General features: G+C 46.0%; 1 protein-coding gene across 1 annotated transcript in view; it reads left to right on the top strand.

Moving 5' to 3' along the window:
• LOC119431746 (ATP-binding cassette sub-family C member 2) overlaps positions 1-26,795 on the top strand; it is a 49,629-nt gene extending 22,834 nt beyond the window's left edge. The window contains exons 7-11 of the mRNA XM_037699217.2: positions 4,419-4,592; positions 12,007-12,165; positions 21,256-21,422; positions 23,353-23,547; positions 24,807-26,795. Coding sequence (XP_037555145.2) covers positions 4,419-4,592; positions 12,007-12,165; positions 21,256-21,422; positions 23,353-23,547; positions 24,807-24,957 — 846 coding nt within the window. The 3' untranslated portion in view covers positions 24,958-26,795. The remainder of the gene's footprint in view (positions 1-4,418; positions 4,593-12,006; positions 12,166-21,255; positions 21,423-23,352; positions 23,548-24,806) is intronic.
• The last annotated feature ends 438 nt before the right edge of the window (positions 26,796-27,233 follow it).

Genomic DNA, 27,233 nt, shown 5'->3' with positions numbered 1-27,233 from the left:
GGCGAGCTGGTACACTTGTGCCATGAAACCAGCAGCGCTAAATACACAACACGAACGAAAGAACAATAACGACATATGCGTAGTTTTATATGTTAGAGATGGTGACACGCCCACATATTCCCTTCAGGCGCGAATTCATTCTGTCCAGTTAAAATTTCTTTTCACCACGTTTCTTGCATCTTCATATTTAATAAAAGCGTACAGCTGCAGAATAGACCCAGAATTTTTAATTAGTCATTGAGTTTTGTCAAGCTCACAGAATTTAGACTCCACGCACAAACACTTTACAGGAACGTCCGATGTGAGAACATTGACTATTTTATGTGCAGCATGCATGGAAAGAACCCATCCAGCAACGTGAAAAATCATTTTGCCTGATCTAAACAGTGAAAAAAGGAACACTCTACGTGACGACATAGTGATAACCCTACAACGCTTTGCATATAGTATTCAAACTTGCAGCTCTTGTCCAATCAAGAGCGCTTACGATATATGATATACATTTGAAATGTCATTGGGCTTTTCATCATGCGACTTAACTGTGGCAGAACAAGGAATGTCGTTGCTGCCAACGTTTCGACAAGGGTACTTGTCAGTCCTCTTGTTGACTACGCAGGCTTCAGCGACATTCCCTCCTCTACCACAGTTAATCACTTCAAGACTCCGTCTCCCTGTAAACGTCTTTCTTACTTTGAAATAATTTTATCGCAGTTGTTGCTCTTCATGCACTACCTGGGCGCGCACAATTGTACACATAGCTCCTGAAGGGGATATTAATATTCGCCAACACCGCCCGATGGCAAAATGAAGATTACAGCTTTCGTTGAGTTGCCCCACCCTGATTTAGACGCTTATAACCTCACGGTGTGGGTCAGAGATAGAGATGGTGGGTTAATTTTTTTAATCGATTAACGATGAATCATTCAGAATTTTGGCCTTTAATCGATCAATCGCTTTCGATGCAGGGTTTTTCATCGATTAATTGATTAATCTAAATTTTTGCCGTACACCTTTAAGAAGGTTGGAACACAGTTATTTACTTTTGTAGGGCCCTATTTTAATGTTTCAGAAGTAGAACCAAGTTTGAAAGACAATTGTATACACGTAAAAGTATAATGTTTAACTTCTTAAAGGCTAAATATAGTTGGCGCTTGTGGCTTTTGAAAATATAAACAATATATGTTATAAAATGGCTCTTAGTGCAGACAGAGACAGAAGAAAGGGGGAAGGCAGAGAGGTTAACCAGAGGGGAAGATCCGGTTTTTACCCTAGGTTGGGGAGAGAGGGGAGGTGTAGGTAAAGTGACAGGGAAGTAGAGAGACAGAAAGAAAGGGAGCACAAATACGCAATCATAGTCGGTCACTATCGGTGTATACAATGACCGCGCAAAACAGTAGGACTTCTAGGACTAGGCTACAGCCGTTTATCCAAGCCTGTTCTTAAACACTGCAACAGTGCCCTCGTCGCCCTTCACTGCGATGGCTTCTTATGTCAGAATTCTAAAATTATTTCCTGAGTTAAATGTCTTTGGTCAAACCACGCTATCGTGATTCCTAGTGACCGTCTGTAAATTGTAGCGAGGACAGTCACAGAGAAGGTGTTGAAGGGTCTGCTCGTTACCACAGTCATCACACCAGACGTCGTCGGCGTATCCGTTTCGTAATGTAAAAGACTTCGTAAACTACAGACTCACACTTTTCTATCCCCTGCCTACCGTCACAAAATTTACCCAGGAATATAGCATGCCTCAGCCTGCAAGTTTTGTTCTGCTAGCAGAGCGGACCTAAACTACATTATGTGGCAATGCAAGACGACTCCCCTACTCCTAACCATTGTAGAGTTCTAAATAGTCGGGAGCTGTGGGAGGTTGCCATGAGCAGCTACAGCCCCGAACTTCAGGAAGCTATCCTGAGGTGGGCTGAAGTGGTTGAGGGGGCCTACCGCGAGTAGGATAGCCTCCCTCGCCTTCTTCTCCAAGTCTCTTTCCTTTTAAGATAGGATAAACAAAGTTCTCTCTTTCTCTCTCTCTCTCTCTCGTAAAGGCCACTCCTAGACATGTTCGACAAAGCAGGGTACGTTCACGTTGGCGGAGTCCAGCTGCGATCCGGAGGCGGACAGAAGAGAGTATGTAGTGCAACCGGCTGCTTTGAAAACTTCGAGTGTTCCGCATGGAGAACGTGATATCCCGGTTGAGCATTCGAAGTTTTCTAGCGGCATCTGTCCATGATAACGGTATTTACTCCTCTTCGACGCCTTGAAGAGCCAACCGAGCAGCGTTATTGGCGTGCTCGTTACTTATTACGCCGCAGTGACATGGAAGCCACTGAAATGTGACGTGGTGTCCTTTCTCAGTCAAGGTATGGATTAGTTCTGTAATCTCGAATACCAATTGTTTGTGCGGTCCGCGCCGCAGGGCTGATAGCAAAGACTTCACAGCAGCCTTCAAGTCATTGAATATTGACCATCTTCGAGGTTGTTCTTCACTGACGAGACGAAATGCAGTGGGAAAAGCTGGAAGTTCCTCAGCCGTCGATGTCGTTGGGTGACACTTCTTGAAACTAATGGTGCTGGCTCTCGCTGGCTCCAGAGGACTACGGCTCCAGAGGAACATTAGAGAGTTGCTCATTCATCAATATAAATGTGTACGTTGTCGGCGTACCTCTCGTGCAAAAGGAGCAGAGTTAGTACTTTTAAGAGCAGGTGATGATTGCTCAGACGTTTTTCTGATTCCTGGTACGGTGAGCTGCACTGCAGGCCGAGTGACACACCATGGAGAAATTCATGGATTAGTTGGGTTGAAGCCTGATGGAAGACGGGTGCAATAATCTGAAATAGCAATACAAAATTATGCCTGTAGCCTTTCTGCCGGTAGTGTGGCAAGATGATGGGAAAGGGCTCGGGGAAAGTGCCTAATGTGCACCCTCAGCACTTCCACCGTAATGTGTGTTTATATTTACAGTTTTCCCATACCGATCAACACTTGCACGACAAATCTTCGTGCTCTACTGGTATTCAAGCTCGGTCTCTCAGAGTTTGTGTGTACTTGCCAAAATGCACATCAACATTGGCGACTATTGCAATCGCCCAGGGCCAACGAATACAAGAACTTAGAGCAGAATTAAACAAGATCCATGGCACTAGTCAAACCCTGTACAGTACAGTTTAAAAAGAAATAAGAAAGATGGAAAAAGTGAAAGAGGAATTTCAACTGATGCAAGAAGGTGTAATATGCACAGGCGAAAAGAAAATTACTGGTTAAGAATTTTAAACCACGTGCTATTTTCCACGGAATACAGTGATGTCAATTGGCTGGGATGTTTGGGTGAAACCGATACGTATTTGAATGGCCACACAACCAGCATGCGAGAATAGATATTTGAGCTATAGATTTGGTTAAATCGACATGGAACTCCATCGCTATGTCAAATACATGCTTTAAGCCGGCACGCATGCTGTGCCACGTCTTTAGTGGACTGGGAGTGGCACCACGATCAACTACTGGGTTGCTATAGTATCCCTTGAACTGCAAGGACATTTCAAGCTTTCGGCTTCGGGCGGTGTGTGTGGTGTGGAGGAAGAGAGGGGAAGCGCTCGGCTCGGCATCTCTCGGGACTCGGAGAAACTTCTGACAGTCGCTCTACTACAGCCGCACAGTCAGGGCTCGCGTGCGCCGCGATTCCAGTACGTTTTCAAAATTTTCGCGCCACTCCTGTCAAGCCTTCGAAAACGATTAAACGAACATGTCTAATCGATTAGGTCGAATTAATGAAAGGTGGACATCGATGAAGATCAATCGTTTTGTGGAATACATTTAAGCGATTATACGTTCATCGATCACCGAACCTAGACAGAGAGCAAAGGGTGATAGCCGATATTCTAATCAACATTAAGAGAAAAAATGGAGCTGGGCAGGCCATGTAATGTGTAGGATGGATAACCAGTGGATCATTAGAGTTACAGAATGGATACCAAGAGAAGGGAAGCGCAGTCGCGGACGGCAGAAAACTCGGTGGGGTGATGAAGTTGGGAAATCTGTAGGCGCATGTTGGAATCAGCTAGCGCAAGACAGGGGTAATTGGAGATTGCAGGGAGAGGCCTTCGTCCTGCAGTGGACATAAATACAGGCTGATGATGATTATGATGAACCTCACAGTATACGTCGCGAATTTGCGACAACCAGCTCTGGTAAACGGCTGCATTGATGTCGCCTCGTCCTCGACCTGCTTTGCCGAATATGGCAAAAAATTCTATGCAGGCAGCTTTCTGCATGTAGTCGGCCGTCTCTATACAAATGCTGTTGTTCATCAATTGTCTTTAGTTCGCGGTAATGCTGTAATGACGAGACGCCGTTTTGACGTCGGTATGGCAGCCACTGTATGCAGTTGGAGTGTTCCCCTGTGCTTTGCATTCTTTTTCAGCCCGACGTAGCGGAAGACATGACGGAAGAGAAGAAGGATGCTCTAATGAGTTCTCTCTCAGACTGGCCCTCCGATGGCGCTGTCGAGTTCAAGGACTACTCGGCCTCGTATCGACCAGGAATCCTTCCTAACGTGCTGAGCAACGTTACCTTAACCGTGCTGCCCATGGAGAAGGTACGCCGTTCGTTCAGTAAAGTTTTATTCCGTTTTGTTATGAAGCCTTTCTAGCGGTTCGTCGAACACCTCCACTACGTGACCTGCTGGACCTGCAATGTGCTTTCGTGGACAGGTAAAATGCTGACATACGTGAATAACACGCACGCGGACAAGCGAACAGATAGATATTTGTTAGCAGATAATAAATTACGGCTGACGTGAGTTTTTCACCTACCACGATGGGTCGTGCACTGCTTGAATTGGAAATAAACCACATTTCTCTGCAATGCCACTATATCACAGATTAGTGAACTTCGCGTACGAATTGTTCCATTCTCTCTGCCCCAAACAACAATTAAAAATGTATTTCCAATGATTAAAGCTTTCATTTAGCTGCTTACTCTCTGAGTGATCACAAAATTGCGGTTTCGAGCTCGCATCAACTAAAAAGAGCATTCCACATTCCCCATTCTAACTGAACTTTGGTAGGATATTGAAAAGACAATGACATTTACAAAAGTTCACCAATTGTCTGACCGATTCTCAAAGAAAAGGTTGACTTAAGGTTAATGTAAACGCAAACGGCAGTCAGCCAAAGGTCGAAAAAAATGCTTTTGGAGGCAATGTTGCTTAACGTTTCAGAACAGCTTGAATCACTCCCCCTCGTGAGCTGCACAAATGTGAGTGAATTTAGCAGCAAACCTAAAGTAAACACGTCTGTATCGTAATACAGCGAAGCGCGTTAAGTAAATCGACGCTCCTAGTAATTTTGCCTGCAGAAGCAATCAAAACCTAGCTTCCGAGGCACTGGACCTCATCGAACATATACCTTGAAATGATCAAAGGGAAAGAATAGGGGGATAACGCAAAGAAATAACTAACCTGGCAAGAACAGCTGGAAAGTCCACTTCAAACTACCGGCTTTCTTTTAGCAATATGTTTTCCTCGATATCAACACGTACTCGCCTAGTTTTTGAGAAAGGTCGGACAACCAAGTTTGCAGGAGCTCCTAGTTCAACATGACCTCGCCCAATATTGCGGCTACGAGATCGAGCTTTGCAGTCACTGGACAGTTTTAGAGATACATAACCCTTGCGTACACTGTAAAAGAAAGTGCGTATGCGCTGAAAGCCGTGAAGCTGGTCGGGTTACGTACGCATGCTGTCTTTTGAACTTTACGTTGCAACAATTGTGTGGCTAGCGTGTCTTCGCAACAGCATGGCGGCGCTGAGGTGTCTTGATTCGATCCAAATTTCAGCCTCGTTACTTCCTCTTCATGGCGATAGCAAATCACTAGCGGTAAAAATCGGCTTTCGCTTAGACTCATCTATGAGTGCAGATTATTGTGAACTGATTTGTCTGTGCTTACGCGGCTAGGCTGTATCTGAGTAGAGTACAATACAAGAAGCTTTCCACAAACAAAAGTTATGTCCACGTTCTTTGTTTCTTCACACACTTGTGGTGCAGCAAAAAAAAAAAAACTAAGGCACGATAGAACCGACACGAACAGGCGCGCACTCCCAACTATTTTTTTAACGTCGGAGCTGTTTAAGCTCTTGGTCAGCCCACGCATTGCGAACAAAAACTGTGGGCTGATCCTTGAGGTAGTGCAGAAAGGGGCCAAACGCAATGTCACATACCCCTGTTAACTAGCGAAGCTGTTTAAGTTCGAGGATGGTCCGTCGAGTGCACACCGCAGAACCTCCGCCTGGCGATGACGTCACCATGCGTTGCCTAGCAGCGCTTCGCCCCAGCTGCGCCGACCGCGCCGAGCCTCGCCACAGCTGCGTAAGCCGTGACGTAATCGCGCGCGCCGCATCGCTTCTCCTTACTTTGCCGAGCCATGACGTCACAGCGCCGTGCGGAGTGGTTGCCGCAGCTGCGCAGACATGGAGCTAAGCCACGACGTCACTGCGCCGACCTACGGGACACATAGCTCCGCGTCGCCGCCGCGGCGACACCAAACCCTCGCCGCCTCCACGCCGAGCACATCGCCGCGAAGATGGAGCGGCCGAAGAAAAGCGTCACTCCCGAAGCAGAGGAAGGGCTGGCGCGAAATCCGCCGCGTCGCTACTCGAGAGCGAGTGAGACGACTTCGGTCCGATCCCGAGTATCGCGCCGGCGAAGCGGCGGCGAAGCGGCGGTGATTCGCAGAAGATCCGAAGTTACAAGCCCGCGAAACCGAGCAAAAGCGTTTGAGCGTCCAGAACCCTCCAAATACTTTTATGACCGAGTGGTCGTTGCTCATTGGGTTGTCGCTGATTCCAGGGTGATCTTGCGCAAAACGTAGCCGAGTCTCGAAGTATAACCTCGCAAAAAGTTGACCGAACCAAGATAAAGCTAGGTGGGGTCGCCAGCTTCGCTGTTTACCCAGTCTTCCCGCCACTAGTGTGAAGCTGCCCCTAATTTGTTGAAGAAGAAAACAGGCTGTTTCAGCTAAGTCGCGACAACCTTTTAAAAAATCCACGTGTGAGTTATGAGAATGCAACCAGCAAGTATTGTTCGCTGTCCTCCTGAGCAACTCAAAATACCTTTACTGTAAGCTTAGGTAACTGATTAATAATAAATAATTGTGCATCTTTTAAAGAATTGATTTAAACGCAAAATATTCCATGGAGATGTTGTACAGCCCCACGTTTGAAAAATACCCGAATAAGGTATTTCCTTGATGATAGCTGTCGTGGTTTTAATTTTTTCGGGGCTGCAAAGCAAGCGCGCGAGATTTCGAAAAGTACCACGTGACTACGCGCATCTTCAATAATGCCCTCAAACATACCACGAACGAATGATCAATGCTGCTCGTGACAGGCCTTGAATAACAGGGATGGATCGAATACAATGGTCGTGGCTTCCACTTTCACTGAGTAAGATTATCTAGTCAGCTGAAGCGATTCGATATGCAATAAATCGTCATCCTCATCATCAGCGTAATTTCATGTCCATTGCAGGACAAATGCCTCTTCCAGCGATCTGCAAAAAACCCTGTCTTGCGCTAGCCGATTCCAACTTACGCCTGCAAATTTCCTAATTTCATTACCCTACCTAATTTTCTGCAGTCCTCGAATGTGCCTCCCTTCGCTTGCACCCATTCTGTAACTCCAATGGTCCGCCGGTTATCTGCCCTACGTATTACATGGCCTGCCCAGTTTCCTTTTCTTTAGGGTCAACTAGAATATCGGCTATGCCCATTTGCTCTCTGTTCCACACCGCTCTCTTCTGGACTCTTCACGTTACGCCTAATATTTTTCGTTCCATCGCCTTTCGCGTGATCTTTAACTTGTTCTCGAGCTTATTTCGTAAACTCCTAGTTTTTGCCCCATATGTTAGCACCAGTACAATGCAGCGATTTTACACATTTCTTTTAACGACAGTGGTAAGCTCGCAGTCCCCTCCGTCCTTGACTAATATCTCTTTTTATTATTATCCCATCGCCCTTGATTTAATCTACTGTTATTCCGTCTTCTCCTGCTGCTTTTCCCCGGGATGTGTCTTGCAACGACCTTCTAACTTCATCGATAGATATAGAAGGAGCCTCTATATCCTGTCCATCACTACTTCCAATGAAGGTTGTGTGGCTGCGCTGGGTTCAGTATAGAATTCTTATGCTGCTCTTATTGCTTGATTGCTTGACATTGCTTGACATTACCCTGCAGCATGCTTATCTTTCACTACATACATCTTGCCCTGTTTTATGCCAACATTTCTCCTCATTGATTTTATGCTGCGGCCATTTTTCACTACTTCTTCAATCTTTCCTACGTTATAATTCCTAATATCGCTTACGTTCTTTCTGTTTATGAGCTTTGACAGTTCAACCAATTCTGTCTGATATCCTTTCATGCTTTGTCGTTTCTTTATTAGGTCATTTGTCACTTTGGAGCAATAGATAACACGTGTCAATTCTTGAACTTCTGTCAATTTATTGCTGTTGGCAGTCCGTGTGAAAGGGGAGGAGGTTTTGGCGGCGGATAGTGATGTGTCGGAGACGACGGATGAGGCCATCGTGCACCATTTTTTCTTGTGGCCTATATTCATACCTTCAGCAGGTTTCCACCGTCGATGCTTCGTTAGTAGCATGCTTAAGGGCACTAACATCGCTGTGGGTAAGGGCGTAGTCACGCGATACGTTTTTTTTTTTTTTTTCAAATCTCGCGCGCTTTCTTTGCATCCCGGAAAGATTAGAACCACAGCAGCTGTCATAACGGAAACACATTATTTTGATAATTCTCAATGTGGGTCTACAATTCTACATTGAATATCTTGCGCTTAAATCAATACTTTAAAAGAAAGCAATTATATTGTGTTAATCAATTATGTTAGCTCTTGGTTAAAAATTCTAAATCCCTCCCCTACCGTGAACAGGGGGGCACGCGGAGCTTGTCCTGTGAAGCCGTAAACCAATCTTTTTTGAAATGTTGGGCGTTTGGTTTGTTGTCGTTCCGCTTCTGCTCCGGCTTGTCGAACTCGTTCGTCGGTCCGGCGTTGTCGTTTCGCTCCCGTTTCAGCTTGCAACAACTTAAGATTACTTCGGCGAGCTCGCGCACGTTCACGGTCCCGCTCCCGTTGTCGTTCTTTGAAGTCTGCCTCCTGTTCGGCGGAGCGGACCAAGCGCGGCCTACCCATAGTGCAGCTGGCCTTGCATTGGCGAGAAACGGCGCTCGCGGAGCCGCCAGCTGTGGATGAGGAAGGATTCCGGAGGAGAACCTGTCAAGCGCGGCACGCAACTGTGGAGTTTTCGCCTACGACAGCCACACCGATAGCGACACGAGTCAGGCAGTACAAGCTTCGCTTGAAAACGGCGCGTGCGTAGCGGGTGAGGAGGAGAAGCTGTCAAGGAGCTGTGGGTGAGGAGGGTTTCCGGCCGCGAACTGCGGGTGAGGAGGACTTGGTTTTTCGCGTACGACGACAGCCACACCGACGGCGCGAGTCAGGCAATACAAGTTTCACTCGAAAAATATGTTGAGTTGCTCAACAGGACAACAAACAATTCTTAGTTGGTTGCATTATCAAAACTCGCACATGGACGTTTAGTACGATTTAGCTGAATCGCCCTGTATATACCGGTATACACGACATGCGCATAAACATAGTCAAAAGCGATCTCTCCGTCTCTTTCTTCTGTCTATGGCCTGTTTTCTTCTGCAAAAAATATATATATATATAATTCGAAGTCTGATCCTTTCCGTGTTGGCTTTATCGTCCTTCGTCTCTTGCTGCGCCACAATTTCGTGAAAAAAAATCATGCACCAACTAGTCCAGCAACGTGTTTACGTCTATCAAGCATTGCAGCGCTTTATTTCGTCAGACAATGCAAAGGGCCCCATTACCAAAAACATTTCCTCACTCTCGGAACTAGCTGCATGAAAAATTTGAGTTAGACAGCCCACCCTATTAGACGATGTCACCGCCTACAGTGAAAGCTTCTCTACGGCACAGCTCCCATTCCGATTGAGAAAACATAGCGCCGTAAGAGAGGAGTACTTAAAAAAATACCAATGTTACATATTATGCCCACGGTATAGTACTCAAATTAGGAGCATAGTTGTTTGCAGCTGAACTTCCAGTGTTGTGAGCTGTGGAAGGAAAGTCCCCGTCCTGTGTCTTACTTCGCTTGCTCCTCTTCAATTAGTGCGGAGGAAGTCGGCTGCAGAGCAAAGCTCACCACGTCGCAAAAATGCCAACACGGTCGCCCGCAGCCATCATATAAGACAGTGTGCTGGCTTCTTGTTCGCTCATTTGTAACATGATTCACAAGATCGGCGCACGATGACATCAGAGTGGTGCTTTTTAATATGACAGTACACGCTACGATTCAAGAACCAAGGTGACGCATTCCTGCATCTCCAATCAGTTGAATCCGGATGAATTATCTTGAGTATGCCCAATAAAGGGTATAAAACAACATCAAAGTGTACTTAGGTTACGTTACTAAATACTTCTTTGCAAAAGTATTTCTGAGGTATTTCAAGTAGATCATCTTGAGTACAGTGTGTCAGGTAGGTAAAAGTATTACTAAGCGTAAAAAAGACTCTATCGTTGCCGCGGAAGTGCTTTGATTTATATGTGGGTGATGGCGCTACAGCAATTAGAGTTAGCCATTTGTTGACCATGCGGAACGTTCAACTAAAAGCCTCATCGAAAACATGCGTACAGAATGGACGTAGCCGTTTTGCGTGCGTTTAGTTGAAGAGCCGAAACGCTTTCTGCCAATTTCTCACTTAGAAACCGGCCACAAGTCCTACTTGAACACGCTTAAAACAGCATGTGGCGTGGTAGCAAATGCTTCGTCACCTTTGCTAATGGACGATGTATGTGCACCGATGAAGCTCTGCGCGACTGCACACCAAAAAAATTCAGACGCGGTATTCTTGAATCCACTTTTTGCCATAAAATAAATGCGCTTTGGTCCTCCACGGAGTCATAGCCCATATTTGTTTTATTGCCACAGCAATTACATGTACACTCCAGGCGCATTTTCGCCGTCGTCGTCGGTGTGATGTTCCGTTCAATGTCCAATGGCGCTAACATCGTGGCCGCGCGCCGTATGTTGTATGTGCGAGTGAAATCGTAAGAGGGTGAGCCGGACGATGGCGGAGCGATGTCGCGCGAAAAAGGGAGGAAGGCGGGGAGAGGGTGTTCATTCCACTTCGGCGGCGACGGCGTTTGGCGCTGCCGAGCGCGGCCGCCTGGGCCCTATCTTGAAAGCGATCTACGATGCGGACACAGTGCGCCGAGTGCTGTTAGCTTAGTGTGCGCTTTGTTCTCGCCGCTCAGTTCGTGTTAAAGCGAGAGGCAGCACGAAGGCCTTTTTCGCTCGCGGCTGCTGCCGCGCTTCCTCACGCAAGCGTTATTGACAGCGAGTTTCCGCGGTTATCGAGTGAGATGTGTTCATGTTTGCTTGCGCGCGCGTGACAGCTTACTTGTTAATTTAGTTAGTAAGCGAATGTTTAGCAATTTATGCGGCCGATATAACTGTTATCCTTACTTCGTATAGCTGTGTAATAATTTGATCTTTCTCTCCCCTTTTCCCTTCCCCCAGGGTAGGGTAGCCAACCAGGCTCAGTCCTGGTTAACCTCCCTGCCTTTCATTCGTCATTTTCTCTCTCTCTCTCTCTCTCTCTCTCTCTGTTATCGCAATCGATGATTCGGCCTTAGGACAAAACCGATACTTTTTATATGCTTCGAGTGCACTCTATTAACAAAGGGTGTCGCCAAATTGTAAAAGTGACACTATGGTGGAGCAGCTGCTTGTCATGACTCTATTTCTGCACTCTATCAGCAGCATCGTAAACCAACTCTGCCGCTTCCCGGTAGTAGTAGCCATAGAGCAATCTAACTCTACTGCACAGAAAAAGAGCAAGTGCTGTAGAGCTGTTGCAGCTCCATGCGATGGGTGCGGCTCCGTATGATCATCGTTGCCTTTTCGTGGCAGGTGGGGGTGGTTGGCAGGACAGGTGCCGGAAAATCTTCGCTCGTGCTGGCGCTGCTGCGGGTGCTGAAGCCATCGGAGGGACGGATACTCATTGACGGTGTCGACATCGCGGACGTCCCTCTGAAGAAGCTCCGCAGTAGCATTACCGTCATACCGCAGGTGAGACCGCCGCCACCGCTTCTCTGTTCAATTTTCTTAGCATTGAAAACAGGTAAAGAAAAGCTACCAATAATGGTTTTCCTTGCAGCATCTTTTCTCTCCCATTTACCAAAACGCGAAAGCATCATTTTTTTTTCTTTTATTCGTGTCTTTTTGGATTTTCCTCGCGCGATTCTAAAATTCACTAATGAAAACGCATCGGTTTTTGAAATATTATGAGTATAAATCGCGTTTTCTACCGTTGATGCATCGATTTTTCACGACAGATGCCTGGCAGATTGTCGTTAAACCTGGAGCTTACAAATCATAAATCTAAACATAAACTCTATGAGCGGATTCACATCGGCGATTAACAGAGGTCGCACGACCGACTGCATGTCGCTACAAATGGAGGCCAAGGTGCAACTCACGCTGACGCATATTCCCAGCATAAAATTTCTCATAAATATTACCAGATAGAACTAAGGCGCTACTGTCTATTAGCTAATGTTATTAGCTAATTGCTATCAGCTATTGACTAATGACAAAGGCACTGCTTTAGCTAGAGGTATAGAAAGACGACTTAAAAAAGTGAATAAGGTTCTGACTTATCTTACATCCCTAATACGCAAAAGGTGCAACAGAAGGTCCTTGGGCTATTGTATGCGGAGTCGTGGACAACATGGTGCTAATAGCGGACAATGCAAGAGGTTTGGAGAGACTTCCCAATATGTGTGGCAATGGAGCGACAAATGTTGGCCATAAAGGGGCACTGAAACGCTTTGAACACGGTCAGAAAATGGTGAAGATCTGTTATCCAGGCTCCTCTGAGCACGTGAGCGAAATATTATTACACTGCATGATCAGGAAATTTAAAATCTCATGTCAAAAGCAGTGAAAAAATTTGGAGACTGCCTAAGCTTCACCTTTAACAGTGGAACGCGATAGTATTCAGAGATCCCTGACTGTTTGTCCGGCTTCCGGGCAACTGCAGCTTTCTTTTTTCTGCACGTTCGGCTCGGCGCGCCGCTGCCGAGGTGGCGAGCGCCATCTGGATGGTGTTTTTGCAAGGAACACCGAGCGGGGCGCGCTGCTTTATGAATAGTATAAATGCTGGAAAAGGGGTTTGTGTTTGAGTTTCCGCATCAATAAATTATGTTTTCTCGTATATTCAAATACCTGTAGATTGAGGTTAAGTCGTACCTTACGATTTTTTCCAACGCATTTTACTTTGAGAAATTCAGTTAGTTCACCAGCGCCGCTGCGCCAAACGGAGAGCCTGCGGGTGGTGGGGTAGGTTCTGGATTATTTTCTTGGTCGCGGACGCCGACGCCAAAACCGACGCCGGATTTTCTGCGACACGGGGCGCTTAACGCTCTCCCGTTAAAATCGCTTGCTCTCACTTCCGCAAGGTCAGCACACAACATTAACGCGAGCAGGTGGACGCTCAACAGCCGATGGCGAATTTCGTGATCGCGACAACAGTCTCAGTAATGGGATTATTGCGCATATTGAAAAATTATATATAAATATATATATATATATATATATATATATATATATATATAATCTCAAAAACACAGGACTACCGTTTCCTTCTTGCACTGCAGGTCTCAACGCGACAGTTGCACGGCGTATGCTGGGCGTGGCTTCTGAGATGGAAAGCGTAACCTAGATAGAGTGGCCGCCACGGGGTGCCGCCACGAGCCGTCTAGGGTTATCTGGGGTTCTACCTTTGGGCGGGACCAGTGAGGCATTGCTCCCTTGTGCCCGATTTCCGTCTCCTGTGTGTGGCTTCAAGCGCGCTAGTAGAAATGAAAGGACGGAAAATTGCTGATCGAACCGATAATCATGTCTAACTTCGTAGGTGCTTGAATGATTCGAAAAATTTTTGTGGCAGTAGATTCGCGAGGCGACGTAATTTAATAGTGACGTCATTCTATGATTAGTTAGAATTTTTTTCAGGGCCTCTTTGGGCTTATCAAATTGAAATCAGGACTTATAACTTGTAATAAAAAGATTAGCAATGATATGGTATCAACTCAGTTGCAAGTCATACCCAAAGTAAAGCAATATAAATACCCTGGTGTGTACATAAACTAAGGAAAGAACTACTCAAGCATCTACCAAGATAATCTAAAACGAAGGGGAGGTTAAATGTAGCTATTATAAAACATAGAGCACTTTGGGGCTACAATAAATATGAGGGGCTGCGAGGAATCTGCAGAGGGTGTAATGGTGTCAGCGCTAACGTGCCCAAATCCCATTATGTGCTTAAAATCAGACTTCGTGTCGGGGTTTATTAGTTAACCAAAGGTCGGTAGGCCGGTTGACCTTGGGGGTCCACGGTAAAATCACAAATGAGGCAGTGCAGGGAGACATGGGTTGGGCCATGTCTGGGTTGGGCCGGGAAGATTTCAAGAAAGTTGTCAGCCAAGTACGACTGTACGGGGATAACTGAAAGTACAAATAGATAACCAAGAATAATCAAAAAGAGAGTGAGAGAAACCGGGAGAATGAACTGCATACAAAGAATGGAAACAAAAAAGGCCCTGGAGATTTACAAGATTGGAAAGAAAAGGTTAGAAGGGAAAGACTGTACGATAATACAAAGGGCAGTGACTATCTATTTGCCGCCTGAGCTAGTTGCCTAAGGGCAAAAACATACCGGAGTAAATATTCACAACAAGATGAGGCATGTGTGTGCCGCAGCAAAAATCCGGAGAAAATTCAGCGCATCCTAATGGAATGCGAAGGTATTCACCAAGCGATATCCCGTAGGAAACATACACCTTCCCGAAGCGCTTGGATATAAAGTGGACGGAAGCATCAACCGGTAAGCAGTCGAAATAAGAAAGATACCTTTAATGCATTGGTAAAAAGGAAGTTGAGAAGAAATTGATAGAACCTGATCAGTCACAGGCATAAGTAACAATGCCAGTGAGATATAGAGGTTTGAAAAACATAAAAATGAAGGGGACATAGACAAAGTGCTAGACTGATAAATATTGTTACGATACGGAAGTCACATATAAAGATGCATTTACAGTATTTACAAGAGAGACGACGATACATAAACAAAATGGCCGTCGAGACCGAGTCGACCTCTACATGTCAAATCGCCGTCTTCTGACTGGCGCCACTCATGGTTGCGCCGTAACATAACCCCCGCCTGCAAAGGCGCCGTCTCGGCGCTAACTATAAGGCACGAGAACTCGTGGCAAAGTAAGGCTTCAGGTGGGACACACGCCCAACGTCAGTGGGGCTATGCGAGTCCGGCGGAGCGATCTCGTAGTTCACATCGCAAAGCTGACGCAATGTCGTGTAGGGCCCTGTGTAGCGCGGCATCAGCCTTTCAGACAAGCCAACGCGGCGACATGGTGTCCATAGGAGGACAACGGAGCCAGGAGGAAATCGAACGTCCCGATGTCGACTGTCGTACCGGATCTTCTGCGCGGCTTGAGACTCAGTGAGCCAGGATCCGGCAATGTGGCGCGCCGTGTGAGCCCGGGCGAAGACGTCTTGAGCATATTCAGTTGGAGTGTTCGTCCAGGAATGAAGCGGTATGTCAAAGGGCAGGGTAGGGTGGCGGCCGAACAGAAGGTAAAATGGTGAAAAGCCAGCGGTCTCGAGACGGGACGAATTATAGGCGAAGGTCATGAAGGGCAACGTGCTGTCCCAATCACTGTGGTCGTCAGAAACGTACGTAGACAGCATTTCTGTCAACCTGAGATTGAGCCACTCCGTGAGTCCGTTTGTCTGCGGGTGGTAGGCAGTTGAAAGCTTGTGCTCGGCAGAACAGGAGCGAAGTAGGTCTTCAACAACTCGGGACACGAAGGTGCGGCCGCGATAAGTGAGGAGCTGCCGCGGTGCGCGTAATGGAGGATGACGTCATGTAAAAGGAAATCCGCCACCTCAGTTGCACAGCTTGTGGGCAAAGCTCGCGCGATCGCGTACCGGGTCGCGTAATCAGTCGCAACGACTACCACTTATTGCCAGATTTCGACGTCGGAAAAGGGCCGAGAAGATCGAGACCGACGCGAAAGAATGGTTCTGAGGGCACATCGATGGTGTGAAGGCGTCCAGCGGGGAGTCAGTCAGTCAAAGAACTTTATTGAAAAGCCCTGCGAGTTTGTGGGACGGGAAAATGGTCCATCGGGCAGCACAGCGGGGTTTTAGTTTTTTTTTTCGGCGCTGACAAAGCGCACAGGCTGCAACGTAGCGGCGCACAAAGCGGTACAGGACTGGCCAGTAGAAGCGGTGCCGTACGCGGTCATAGGTACGCGAAACGCCGAAGTGACGTGCAGCATAGGGGCGTCATGCAACTGCTCAAGAACTGAGGTTTGGAGATGGCGTGGGACAACGAGCAAAAGTTCTGGACCTTCGTGGCGTAAGCTGCGACGGTAGAGAACGTCGTCGCGGAGTACGAACATGTGCAGCGTGGGCTCCGAATGTCCAGAATTGAGACCATCGATGATAACACGTAAGCTGGCACCATGCCGTTGTTCAGTGCGAATGTCATGCAGATCAGACATGGCCAGTACACAAGCGTCGCTGTCATGCGCATCATATTCAGGGTGATCTACAGGATGACGGGAGAGGCAGTCGGCGTCCTTGTGCAAGCGGCCTGACTTGTACAAGACAACAAATGAATATTCTTGGAGCCGTAGCGTCCATCTACGCAATTGTCCAGTAGGGTCTTTAAGCGACGAGAGCCAGCACAAGGCGTGGTAATCGGTTACCGAGGAAAATGTGCGGCCGTACAAGTAGGGGCGGAATTTGGCTACTGCAGAAACTAACGCTAGGAACTCTCGTTCAGTATTTGAAAATTTCCTCTCGGAGGGTGACAGGAGTCGGCTGGTGCATGCAATTACGCGCTCTTCGTTACGCGGTCATTGAACGAGTACAGCCCCAATTCCATGGCCACTGGCATCCGTGTGAAGTTCAGTGGAAACCGATGGATCATGATGAGCCAGTAATGGGGGAACCGTTAGCAAGCGTACGAGGGCGAGAAGGCTTTGGTCTGAGCAAGGCCCCATGTGGAAGCGCCGCCCTTCTTACGTCGGTGAGTGGGCGAGTGGTATCGGCGAAATTCTTGATGAAACGACGGAAGTAGGAGCATAGTCTAACAAAGCTTTTTACGTCTGCGGTGGAAGACGGAACAGGAAAGTTCTGGACAGCACGAATCTTGTCAGGGTCGGATTGAACGCCAGCGGAACTGATGAGATGGCCAAGATTGGTAATTTGACGACTTCCAAAGTGGCACTTCGATGAGTTCAGTTGCAGGCCGGTGCTTCGAAAAGCAGCAAGAATGGCTGGTAGACGCGTTAGATGACTCGCGGATATTGGAGAAAAGTCTATCACATCGTCTAGATAACACAGACATATGGACCATTTATAGTCACAAAGTAGGGAATCCATCATTATTTGGAAGGTTGCCGGGACATTACAAAGGCCGAACGGCATAACCTTGAATTGGTAGAGGCCGTCAGGTGTGACGAACGCAGTTTTCTCACGGTCCATGTCATCTACCAAGATTGGCCAATAGCCTGATCGAAGGTCTATGGATGAACAATACTTGGCTCCGTGCAAGCAGCCCAAAGCGTCATCAATACACGGCAAGCGGTAGACATCCTTGCGCGTCATTTCGTTGAGGTGTCGGTAGTCGACACAAAAGCGCCAACTGCCGTCCTTCTTCTTAACAAGGACAACAGGGCCGGGTCGCCCACGGACTGCAACTTGGCTCGATAACGCCTTTAGTCAATGGTACAGATAATAATTTACTAGCGCAAGCAGGCTAGGGACTATTTGTCGTTGCCATGTTTCGAAAGGGATGTCAACAAATCGTCATCATAATCTATGTAAGGGGGCTACAAACATGGCAGTCCAGCCGGCCTGTGTTCTAAAGGCAACTATTCGCAATAATTGCGCGTGTTCGCAGATTCTCATTGTGTTGCTGTGTTTAGAGAAGTCCTGGAGCGCTTGAAAATTTAGGAAGATAAAGCGTATTGAATAACACTACAAGAACTTTTGAAGCGAGGAAAGTTAAAATTATGCAAGTAAACCTACTAACCAACATACCTATGGCAGTTGAGCGTTCGCGGGGCCATAGATTAAATTAATCATTTTTGTAGAAGTACCACGGCTCACCGGCAGACGCAACCGGCCCGTCTCTCCACCGAAATGTATCATGACTAGTCTCGTTCGTGAGCGCCAGCTCGAACTGGCATCACCAAGAAAAATTACCATCGGCATAATTCGACTTCCTGATACTGCGCTGCTGATTGGTCCAGCAGCTTTGCGATTTCAGTCACGCAGCTCAAAATTTGAACCGCAAGGAACTGACCCAGAACACTCGGTTTTCTACCGTTTTGACTGTTTTGTGCCCTAAAAAAACAATCTGCGCATGTTTTCGCAAAAGCCACTGAAACTCGTCGATTGTTAGACTGCGTTTTCTGTGAACATGCCCTTTTTTTTCCTATGCGAAGGTTTGCTTGGCTTTGTAATAATGAATTGTACTGGATTCTTGCATATGTGAGAACAAAACTTCAGCGGAAAAGGGGGGACAATTTTCGCAATTCGCCTAAAAAATATACCATCTTATAGTGCATAGATATTAGTTATAACTGAGCGTGGCTTGTGGACCACTCCTCTCACTTTTCACGCGCTTAGGCACTGCAGATAAAAGCGCTGATTTTGCATTTTAAGTAAGCGCGCGTCTCCCAAACATGAGCGATAGGATGCACGCGTCTCAGCGAAGCGGATAATAAACGTTCAGCTAAAACTGTTCACTAACGTGGCTTTTGCGAACGATCGCGCGCATCGGTAATACTCTTCGAGATCACGAAAATCATAGCAAGTTTTTTCCTCATAACATTCAGGAGTTATAAAAAAGGAACACCTATTGGAGTAGCTTGCTTGAAGTCCTCCCTCAGGCAATCGTGCCTGCAGTAGATGAACGTCAAGTTTAGTGGCTAGCTTACGAGCTTCGTAGAAGTAGGCTTACATGTCGATGCTAAAGCCACTGACACTGAATCTGAAAATGTTCATTACTTTTAATTTGTAGAAGATATCAGAAAGCTAGAAGAATGCAGTGAAGGATATATAGAACAGATTACGCTCATTATTCCACACAATCACAAGAAAGTAATTGATATGGGCTTAACGTTATTCTTACTGACGGTGGCCGTAGTTTAGAAAATACGTATATGCCCCGCCGTTCATACAAAGAGCAGTAGCGTATCGTAGCATCTCACAGTAGAATTTAGCTTAGTTGCGGTCACTTTTGTGTATTTATTTATATCATATTACCCACAACGCCATTCGGCATTACAGCGGGTGGGGGGCAATAACAGTAGAAACTCAGACACTAGCCATGAATATATACAATGTAAGCACCCAGATTACAACTAAATGTGATGTGAAGACAATTTCATCACTCAAAATTTAAACTGATACCCATAAAATACTGTCTAGAAATATGCAGAAAAACACTTAGTTTGACACAATAGTTGCAACATCACCGGACAACTTCTTCCACTCCGATATCATGCGTGAGACAAAAGACACTCGATAAAACTGTCCCCTACATCCAACTTCTCTAGGTTTGTTCACACGATCTGTATAGAGAAACACATATACTGGCTGTAATTATTAGTGTTTGTTTATGCACGTTCTAAAAAATACGTTATGAAAAACGTTTAGACTCAATATTTTTTGTATTCCTCTAACGTTCTCTATTTTGACATTTCTTTACCTTTTGAGTTTACGACTGTAGTTGCTTAAAAAATAGACTGTCAAATTTTGCACTATGTACACCTTAGTCATCTAATTACACGAAGTACAAGCGTAATCGTGTACTGGCGAAAGGTCTTTCAGAAAAAGAAAAAAAAAGAAAAAGAGAAAAGAAAAAGAGTCTTTTAGAAAGGGTCTTTTTAGTGTGTGCGTGTAAAGTGGGCTCCATTTCGCCTCAGAAATCTCAGATAGACAGGTCGTTGCCTCAAACAGGGATTAATAACAAGTAACGGTCCTTGACTGGCGTCTATCCTTTCGTTGCGCAAATGTGCTTCCAGACAATGAAATTATTCGTCTGTATATTATCTGTAACAGATTCACTGTGTTTATCGAATAATAAACTCAAACTGAAACTGAACATTGCGGATAGTGAAGTTCTGTTCAGCGTAGGATCGAAGTGTGTCCTGTGGTCAAGGCGTATCATATGCAGGCGGGGCCCACCACTATGACTGAGTGGCAATGACCCTCTGCAGCTGAACACGAGGTTGTGATCTCAGTTTTCTGATCAAGTGGTCAGATTTCCATGAGGATAAAATGCAAAAAGAATTGGAAGAAACTGCCGTCCACTTAGATTTAGGTGCACATGAAAGAACTCCAGGCAATCAAAATTATTCCGGAGCACGTCGCTACGGCATCTCTCATAGCTACAGTGTTGCTTTCGGTCATTAAACCACACTAATCAATGAATCAAGGAATAAATAAATAAATCAGTGATTGTGGGATCAACTGCGCAATGAACCTTCAATAATTCTTCTTGTACATTTGTCCTGCCTGAACTCAGGTTCTTCGTAATGATTGTGCATCGCTGAAGGGTTGCCGGTCCCGTCACTACATAATATGCAAATTTTTAGTTCATCACAATGCGACATATCAGTCGATATGTCGACGGCCGGTTGTCGCTGTCGTTTTGCTTTGGTTCGTGTTATTTCAAGCCAGCTTTCTTCAAATCACGAGTCGTTGCCAACTCGCTCGGCATAACATTCTCTTGTCCCGCCTATCTGCAATTTTTAATTGAGTTTTACGCATCAAAACTACGATGTGATTATGAGGCACGCGTAGTGGGGCACTCCGGAATAACTTGGGCTTCCTGGAGTTGTTTAACGTGCACCTAAATCTAAGTACACGAGTATTTTCGCCTTTCGCCCCAATAGAAATGCGTCCGCCGTGGCTGGGATTTGATCCCGCGACCTCGTGCTTAGCAGCCTAACACCATAACCACTAAGCAAACACGGCGGGTTCTGTCTGTGTTTATCTGCACGCTTGAAGCATCTTTCAGCAAGAAAGTTGTGCTGAGCAGCGTGCTTTTCATGAACGCAGGATCCAAGCCTGCTGAGGGGCACGCTGCGAACGAACCTGGACCCAACAAACTCTTACTCGGATGAGCAAATTTGGAAAGTGCTCGGTCAGGCTCACTTGGTAAACATGGTGACAAGCCACTCCAAGAAACTGCTTCTAGAGACGGGCGATGGCGGATCAAATCTCAGGTGAGAAACACCGCTCTCTGCCGCTGCTGTGTTCTTAAATTCAGCAAGGGGACGCGAATGGAAACCATGCATGGTTGAGCGGTCATTTCTTTTACAATTGTAGCTTTTTTGTAGTCTATATGCAGCTGATCCAATGTGCCATGTTGGAATCTATAGACAGGGAAGCTTTTCGTAAATGCATAAGGAGTTTTGAAGCACGTGTTTCTCTGCGCTTAATGTGCGTTCAAAGCGAAACCGAACGCTTTATTCGGGTATTTTATAGAGGAAATGCAATGTCTTCTATACGAAATACATATCTGTAATATAACGGTTATTCAGATGTGTTCGTGGTGATCACTTTGGAGCTTTGGCGCTAAAGTAAGAGCACACCTTTCTGCGCCATTTCTTTGGGGTACCCGACCTCTCCTTGAAGGCGCAGATGCGACCGTCCGCGTGGTTGCTAGGCGGTGCAACGCATGCGCAACGTGAGGCCATTCCCTCCAGTGCACTCTCTCCCGTCTCATCGCGGCCCCCTCGCCCTCTCCACCAGCGGCCAACGACATGCGTGCGCAGGCCGGCTTCCTTAAGTCCACTACCTTCCACTGCTGCAGGCGAAGTAGTGTAGGCCATCGCTCCTCTATTGCGCCGCCGTCCCTCAGCCGAGTGTTAGTTATTCGGCGAGAATGCACGAGCAACAGCAGCAGCAGCACGCGGCAGCCACGGTCAACAAAAGAAGCGCAGGGTGGTTGGCAAAGAAAGCTTCGCTTTATAAGCCTCCTTTAGGGCCGGCTGTCCCAAAATCACAATTACACTGCTAATGCTGGGTGATATTATGTTTCATATATTATAATTACAATTATGAGGAGCGGCACATGCCCAGTATCACATATCCAGTGGCGCATGCACCCATATCCATGTAAACCAAATAACCATATATGTAACCATAACAAAGCAATCAGATAATATAACCAAATAAACGCATGCAGCCCTGTGCGATACAGGTTCTGTAACAAGTGCACTTACTACCAGTTATCCAACACGTATAGTTCCTGTAACGTCACGCTTCAGTTTGTCCTCTTTCAGCCGATCGTGCATTTTGGTATCAGTACCAGGACACGGCCACGGAAGTTCTGCATGTCCGCTGTAGACGCAGGAGCCGAGCATTTAGGACACGTTCCACTGTTGTACTTTGTGGCTACCCAGGCACCGCTGCCTCCGAAGATAAGCTTGCCGTAGGTTTACACATCGTGTGCAATCGTTTAATTATTGTAACCGTAATCAAATGTTTGCAATGGCATTCGCATCTTTGCAAGTGCTTTGCTGTAGCATTATTTGCTGATGGAAGCTGAAGATTTCTGGTGGTGCAGAACGTACGTCTTCGGATGTGAGGGTCCTGGGATCAGTAAAGATGAGCGTTTAAACCATTGCCAAAACTATATGCAAACACAGAAAACGCGCACACGCGTAGAATGTTACAATCTAGGCTCAAAAGGGCAACGGTTACCATATCACCAAAAGAGCCGTTATTGTAAAAGGGCTGACGAGCCGAAGCTATTTCCCCTTTGCAATAGCAACACAATGACGATTATAATCGGGGTTACTGCATCAACGATCCGCGACAGGAACGATTTATACGGCGACGCTACAATGCAGCTGAAAAAATAAGACCTATCAGTGCTATCAGAACTATAAGAGCTTAAAGTATAGCTACTTCCAGGTGTCTCGAGACGCAGAAAGTACGTCTCGTAGACCTCTACGAGACGTAGTTTCTGCGTTCGCTAACTGTGATTGCAAAACCACATAGCTGTGCAGTCTGCAGAACAGCTAATTGGATAAATTGGATAATTGGATAAATTCATTACTTGCCATTAGCGTGCATCATTTAGTATTTGTTCTTTGCGCTGAGGAAGTAATGTGCAGTTTCACCCCCGTTTTGTCGAACCGGACGCAGCGTTGGCCAGAGGCAGTTGGTGTGTCTGGCGAGAGCACTGCTGCGAAACACCCGGCTGCTGCTGCTGGACGAGGCGACGTCGCAGATGGACGGCGACACGGACAGCCTCATCCAGAGGACACTCAGGGAGAGCTTCGCCAAGTGCACCCTGTTCACCATCGCGCACAGGCTGCACACCGTGCTCGACTACGACAAGTGGGTGATCGCACACGTGTCATGAATATACATAGCCTATGCAATGACTTAACTATAACACAGCCCAGAGTAAAATATGAGGTTCCATCACTAAGTTGTTGTAACCATCGCAGGAACAATGGGTAGGATCGAGCTTTGGCATGGCTTGCTAGTGGCATGGCTTATAAAAGACTCTAAAAGTAACGATATTTTGAGCTGTGTGAGCAAACTGCCCTTCTACAATACTAGAGCAGCCATTGAAAACATTCAGAAACGAAAGACGGGTGGCCCTGAAGTTCCCCCACCAGCACGACGCGACATCACAAAATTTGACGGCGCCTGCTCAGGACTAGATTATATTCTATCCGTAAAGATGAACTACAGTGTATATCGAGGAGTCAAAGACTGAACTTCGCAAGTTTTGAGAAGGTTTACTGTGACACAATGGCCGAAATACAAGAATCTACAATAAAATCTATGACATCACAGTGAGCTACCGGCGATAGGGCTTCGTCGCGAAATTTAAGAGAAAACGGTAATTTCGCCTTCACTCCTCGTTCTATAAGTCAACAATGTTCACGCGAAGTTAACGAAAATGGATTTTTTAAGAAATCTTTTATAGGTATACATTTATTTAGTGTTTCTGATTTATGTTACTTTAAAGCATGGCCATGTATGCTGAAAGGCACTTGATTTGGCTTCACAAGTCTTGGATTCCTCGTAACGCCTCTTGCACAAACTTTTGCTGTCACATTACGTGACAAGCAGAGAAAAAGCAGAAACATGAACAGGAAATTGTAACTGGGCATGGTGGACCTCGTCATATAGTTAACAGGTAGTGGTGCCGCTTAATATTGATACAGCCGTGCACTCTAAAGCGTGTGATTATGTGCTAATAACAGAAGCAGATATAATAATGTTTTTTTGAAGAACAGCAGCTTCCACGCTGTTAAGTTCAAAATGATCGAACCATTATTGCGGGCAAACTATTGGTCTCAAGACGCCTCCTCCACGCCCTTGCATTTCAATAGACGCCTCCTCGACGTCCTTGCTTTTCGCCTGCGCTGTTCGCCATATTGTTCCGGCGCTAAGCAAAACAGCCCGAAGAAATGTAACCTTGCGAATTTTGAGTGCGAACTATAGTCATTCGCTTGCATGGAAAGGAAATGTATACCTGCTTTATGGTGCACACAACATACTGTAGACGCTAATCTCATTTGCGAATACATTTGACTCGTTCCACGTGATGTCAGTGTTATATTCGACTCGTCTTTCAACAGGATACTGGTCATGGAAGACGGCCAAGTACGAGAGTTCGGCGCAGTGTCGGCACTGCTGGACGACCCGGGCTCGGCGTTCCACGCCATGGCCTTCGATTCTGGCGTTCTGTCTGGAGAGGACTTGTCCAGCACGAGCACCACAGCGCTGTGACTGTACTGACAAATATATAGAGCATTATGCAGGTGCAGTAATTGCTGAACGACACAAAAGGCTTCGCATATTTAGGCCAGCAAAAGAAAAAATGCATATGTAACTTTCGTTGAGTACTTTTTATATTCGTTAGTTATTTCTGGGGTCAGCTAGTGCTTTTTTTACTTAGTACAATATTTTTTACCTTTTTAATGATGATACTTAAAGCAATATACGTGTTCCAGTTCTTGTGCCGGTCTTTTGTGCTGCTTTGTAGAGTGGTAGCGCTCTGTGGTTTGCAGACGTTTTCGTGAACGCCTGCCAATCTTTCATTTTTGTGGCGCATCCCACCTTCCCCGGTGCGCTGCAGACTATAGAGAACCACTGCATGCCGCCCGCGTGTGGCAAGCAAGCCGACTTTTAGCTGCCCGCGCTCGAGTTCACGAACTTCAGTGATGTGCTGGTGCTGCACTGAAAGCACGGCCACGTGATAAAGAACGTGACGATATGGTCGCCAAACACCATATACGACAGAACCACTATCGGCGTCAAGTACATGAACGCAAAACAAATTGTACGGACGCGTTCGATCTAGCCTCTAAAAAAGAGTTTACACACTCGGGGTGTATCTTTGTCCCACAATTAAGAAAAAACTGTCATCTGTCTTGCTTGTGTTTTCTTTCTTCGAAACTCTGCACTCACTGCATTGCTGTCAAGAGTTGTCTGCCACGCCGAAACACGCATTCCGTTTGTGATGTGAAATTACCGTGCGCGCAGCTTTAAAGAATTAAAGGAAAGGCACGCAAGATATATGACCATTGTTGCTGTGGGACATAGATACAGGCCAAAGAGTGCAAACTCGTTTCAGAGTCTATTGTTGAGAGTAGACAAGAGGGCGCACAACCACCATGACCCCAGAATATATTTGAAGTCACTAATGCCAAGATCGCATTATTAAGGCAGCACCAATATTGTAATCGAACACGCGCTTTCCTAATATGTTTCGATATTCACAATATGTTTCAACAGTGCCTTCGAACATATACCTTTATTTGGGGTGCTCACCTTACAGCCTTTACAAATGTTTGTTCACGTTGTGGCGCATCGGAAGTAGGCGTCAGCATTGCAGCCAAGGAGGCTTGATTGGCACCAAATAAAGCTCCTTGATTAGCACCATTGGCACTAAGTCGTTCGAGGCTAGCTACAATAGGCCGATGGAATCAACGTACGACTTTCTATCGACATATTTTAGGCGCTCGTAATAAAGTGACCAAGCCTTGGCGGGTCAATTCCTTGACAAAATGGTAGCCCGTCTCATTTAGTATATGGAGGCAACCGCTGCTCGTCCATGCTAACGGTGAAAGCTGCAACGTTTTCCTTACGAATCATACTTAAAAATTGAAACAAGAATGGCGTCTTCATCAACAATTTCTAGCATTCCTTTTTCAATTCGACATTGAACAAGTTCAATGCCCTTGAGTAAACCTTCATATTTGTCTAGAACTTTTTTAGCAAAATTTCAGCCGAGGTTGAGCTCATCTGAAGATGAAAAGCAGATGGACCACCTGTTTCGCGACGCTTTCCTGGTGGCAACGGAAAACTACGGCTATACAGTGCAGCTAGAACTCCATCAACCTGAAGTGTTCACTTGGGGTCGAAGGCGTGAAGTCGAAGCAGTCCATCCATTCCATTTTATTGGAGCCTTGATAAAATATACGGAAACATATGCAACGTGTTTCGTTTCATGCAGGATATTGCGTTACTTAAACTGATATCTTTTCCCCTGCCGTTTTTATTTATAGACAACTTTTCCTGGCTAGGCGGACATTAGCACCCAAAATATTTGTCAAGCTTAATTTGCTAAATAACTAACATACGCTAATTTACTTTTGAATGATTAACTTTAGGCCCACATGTAACTGCGAAAATGAAGCCATGGATTAGTGAAGTCATGTCAGCCTAGCACAGATCATAAGACTCACGCCACTTTCGAGATATACGACCTAAAAATGTGCTACGAAATGTCTACGTTGGCTTTCTAGTTGAGTTTCCCAAAAGTGTGAGCCTAATTCTTTAGGATGACCTTAACTGGAACGCCAAGGCATTCTTTAGCAAATTTTGTGGGTCATCTCACAAAATCTCAAAAGTGGTGGTAGTCTCGGGATTTCTACTATACGCACATGACTTCGACATGCTAAAACATCAACTACAACATGCGCCCTCAAGTTTCAGTAATTAAAAAAGCTAATTAGGCATATTTAGGTTATTTAGCTATATTATCGTAGAACTTTTTTTGC

Source organism: Dermacentor silvarum, chromosome 10 (assembly GCF_013339745.2).
Source record: "Dermacentor silvarum isolate Dsil-2018 chromosome 10, BIME_Dsil_1.4, whole genome shotgun sequence".
NCBI classification, from domain to species: Eukaryota; Metazoa; Arthropoda; class Arachnida; order Ixodida; family Ixodidae; genus Dermacentor; species Dermacentor silvarum.
Note: the sequence above shows the minus strand (reverse complement) of the source record. Positions and strands in the feature narration are given on the sequence as shown.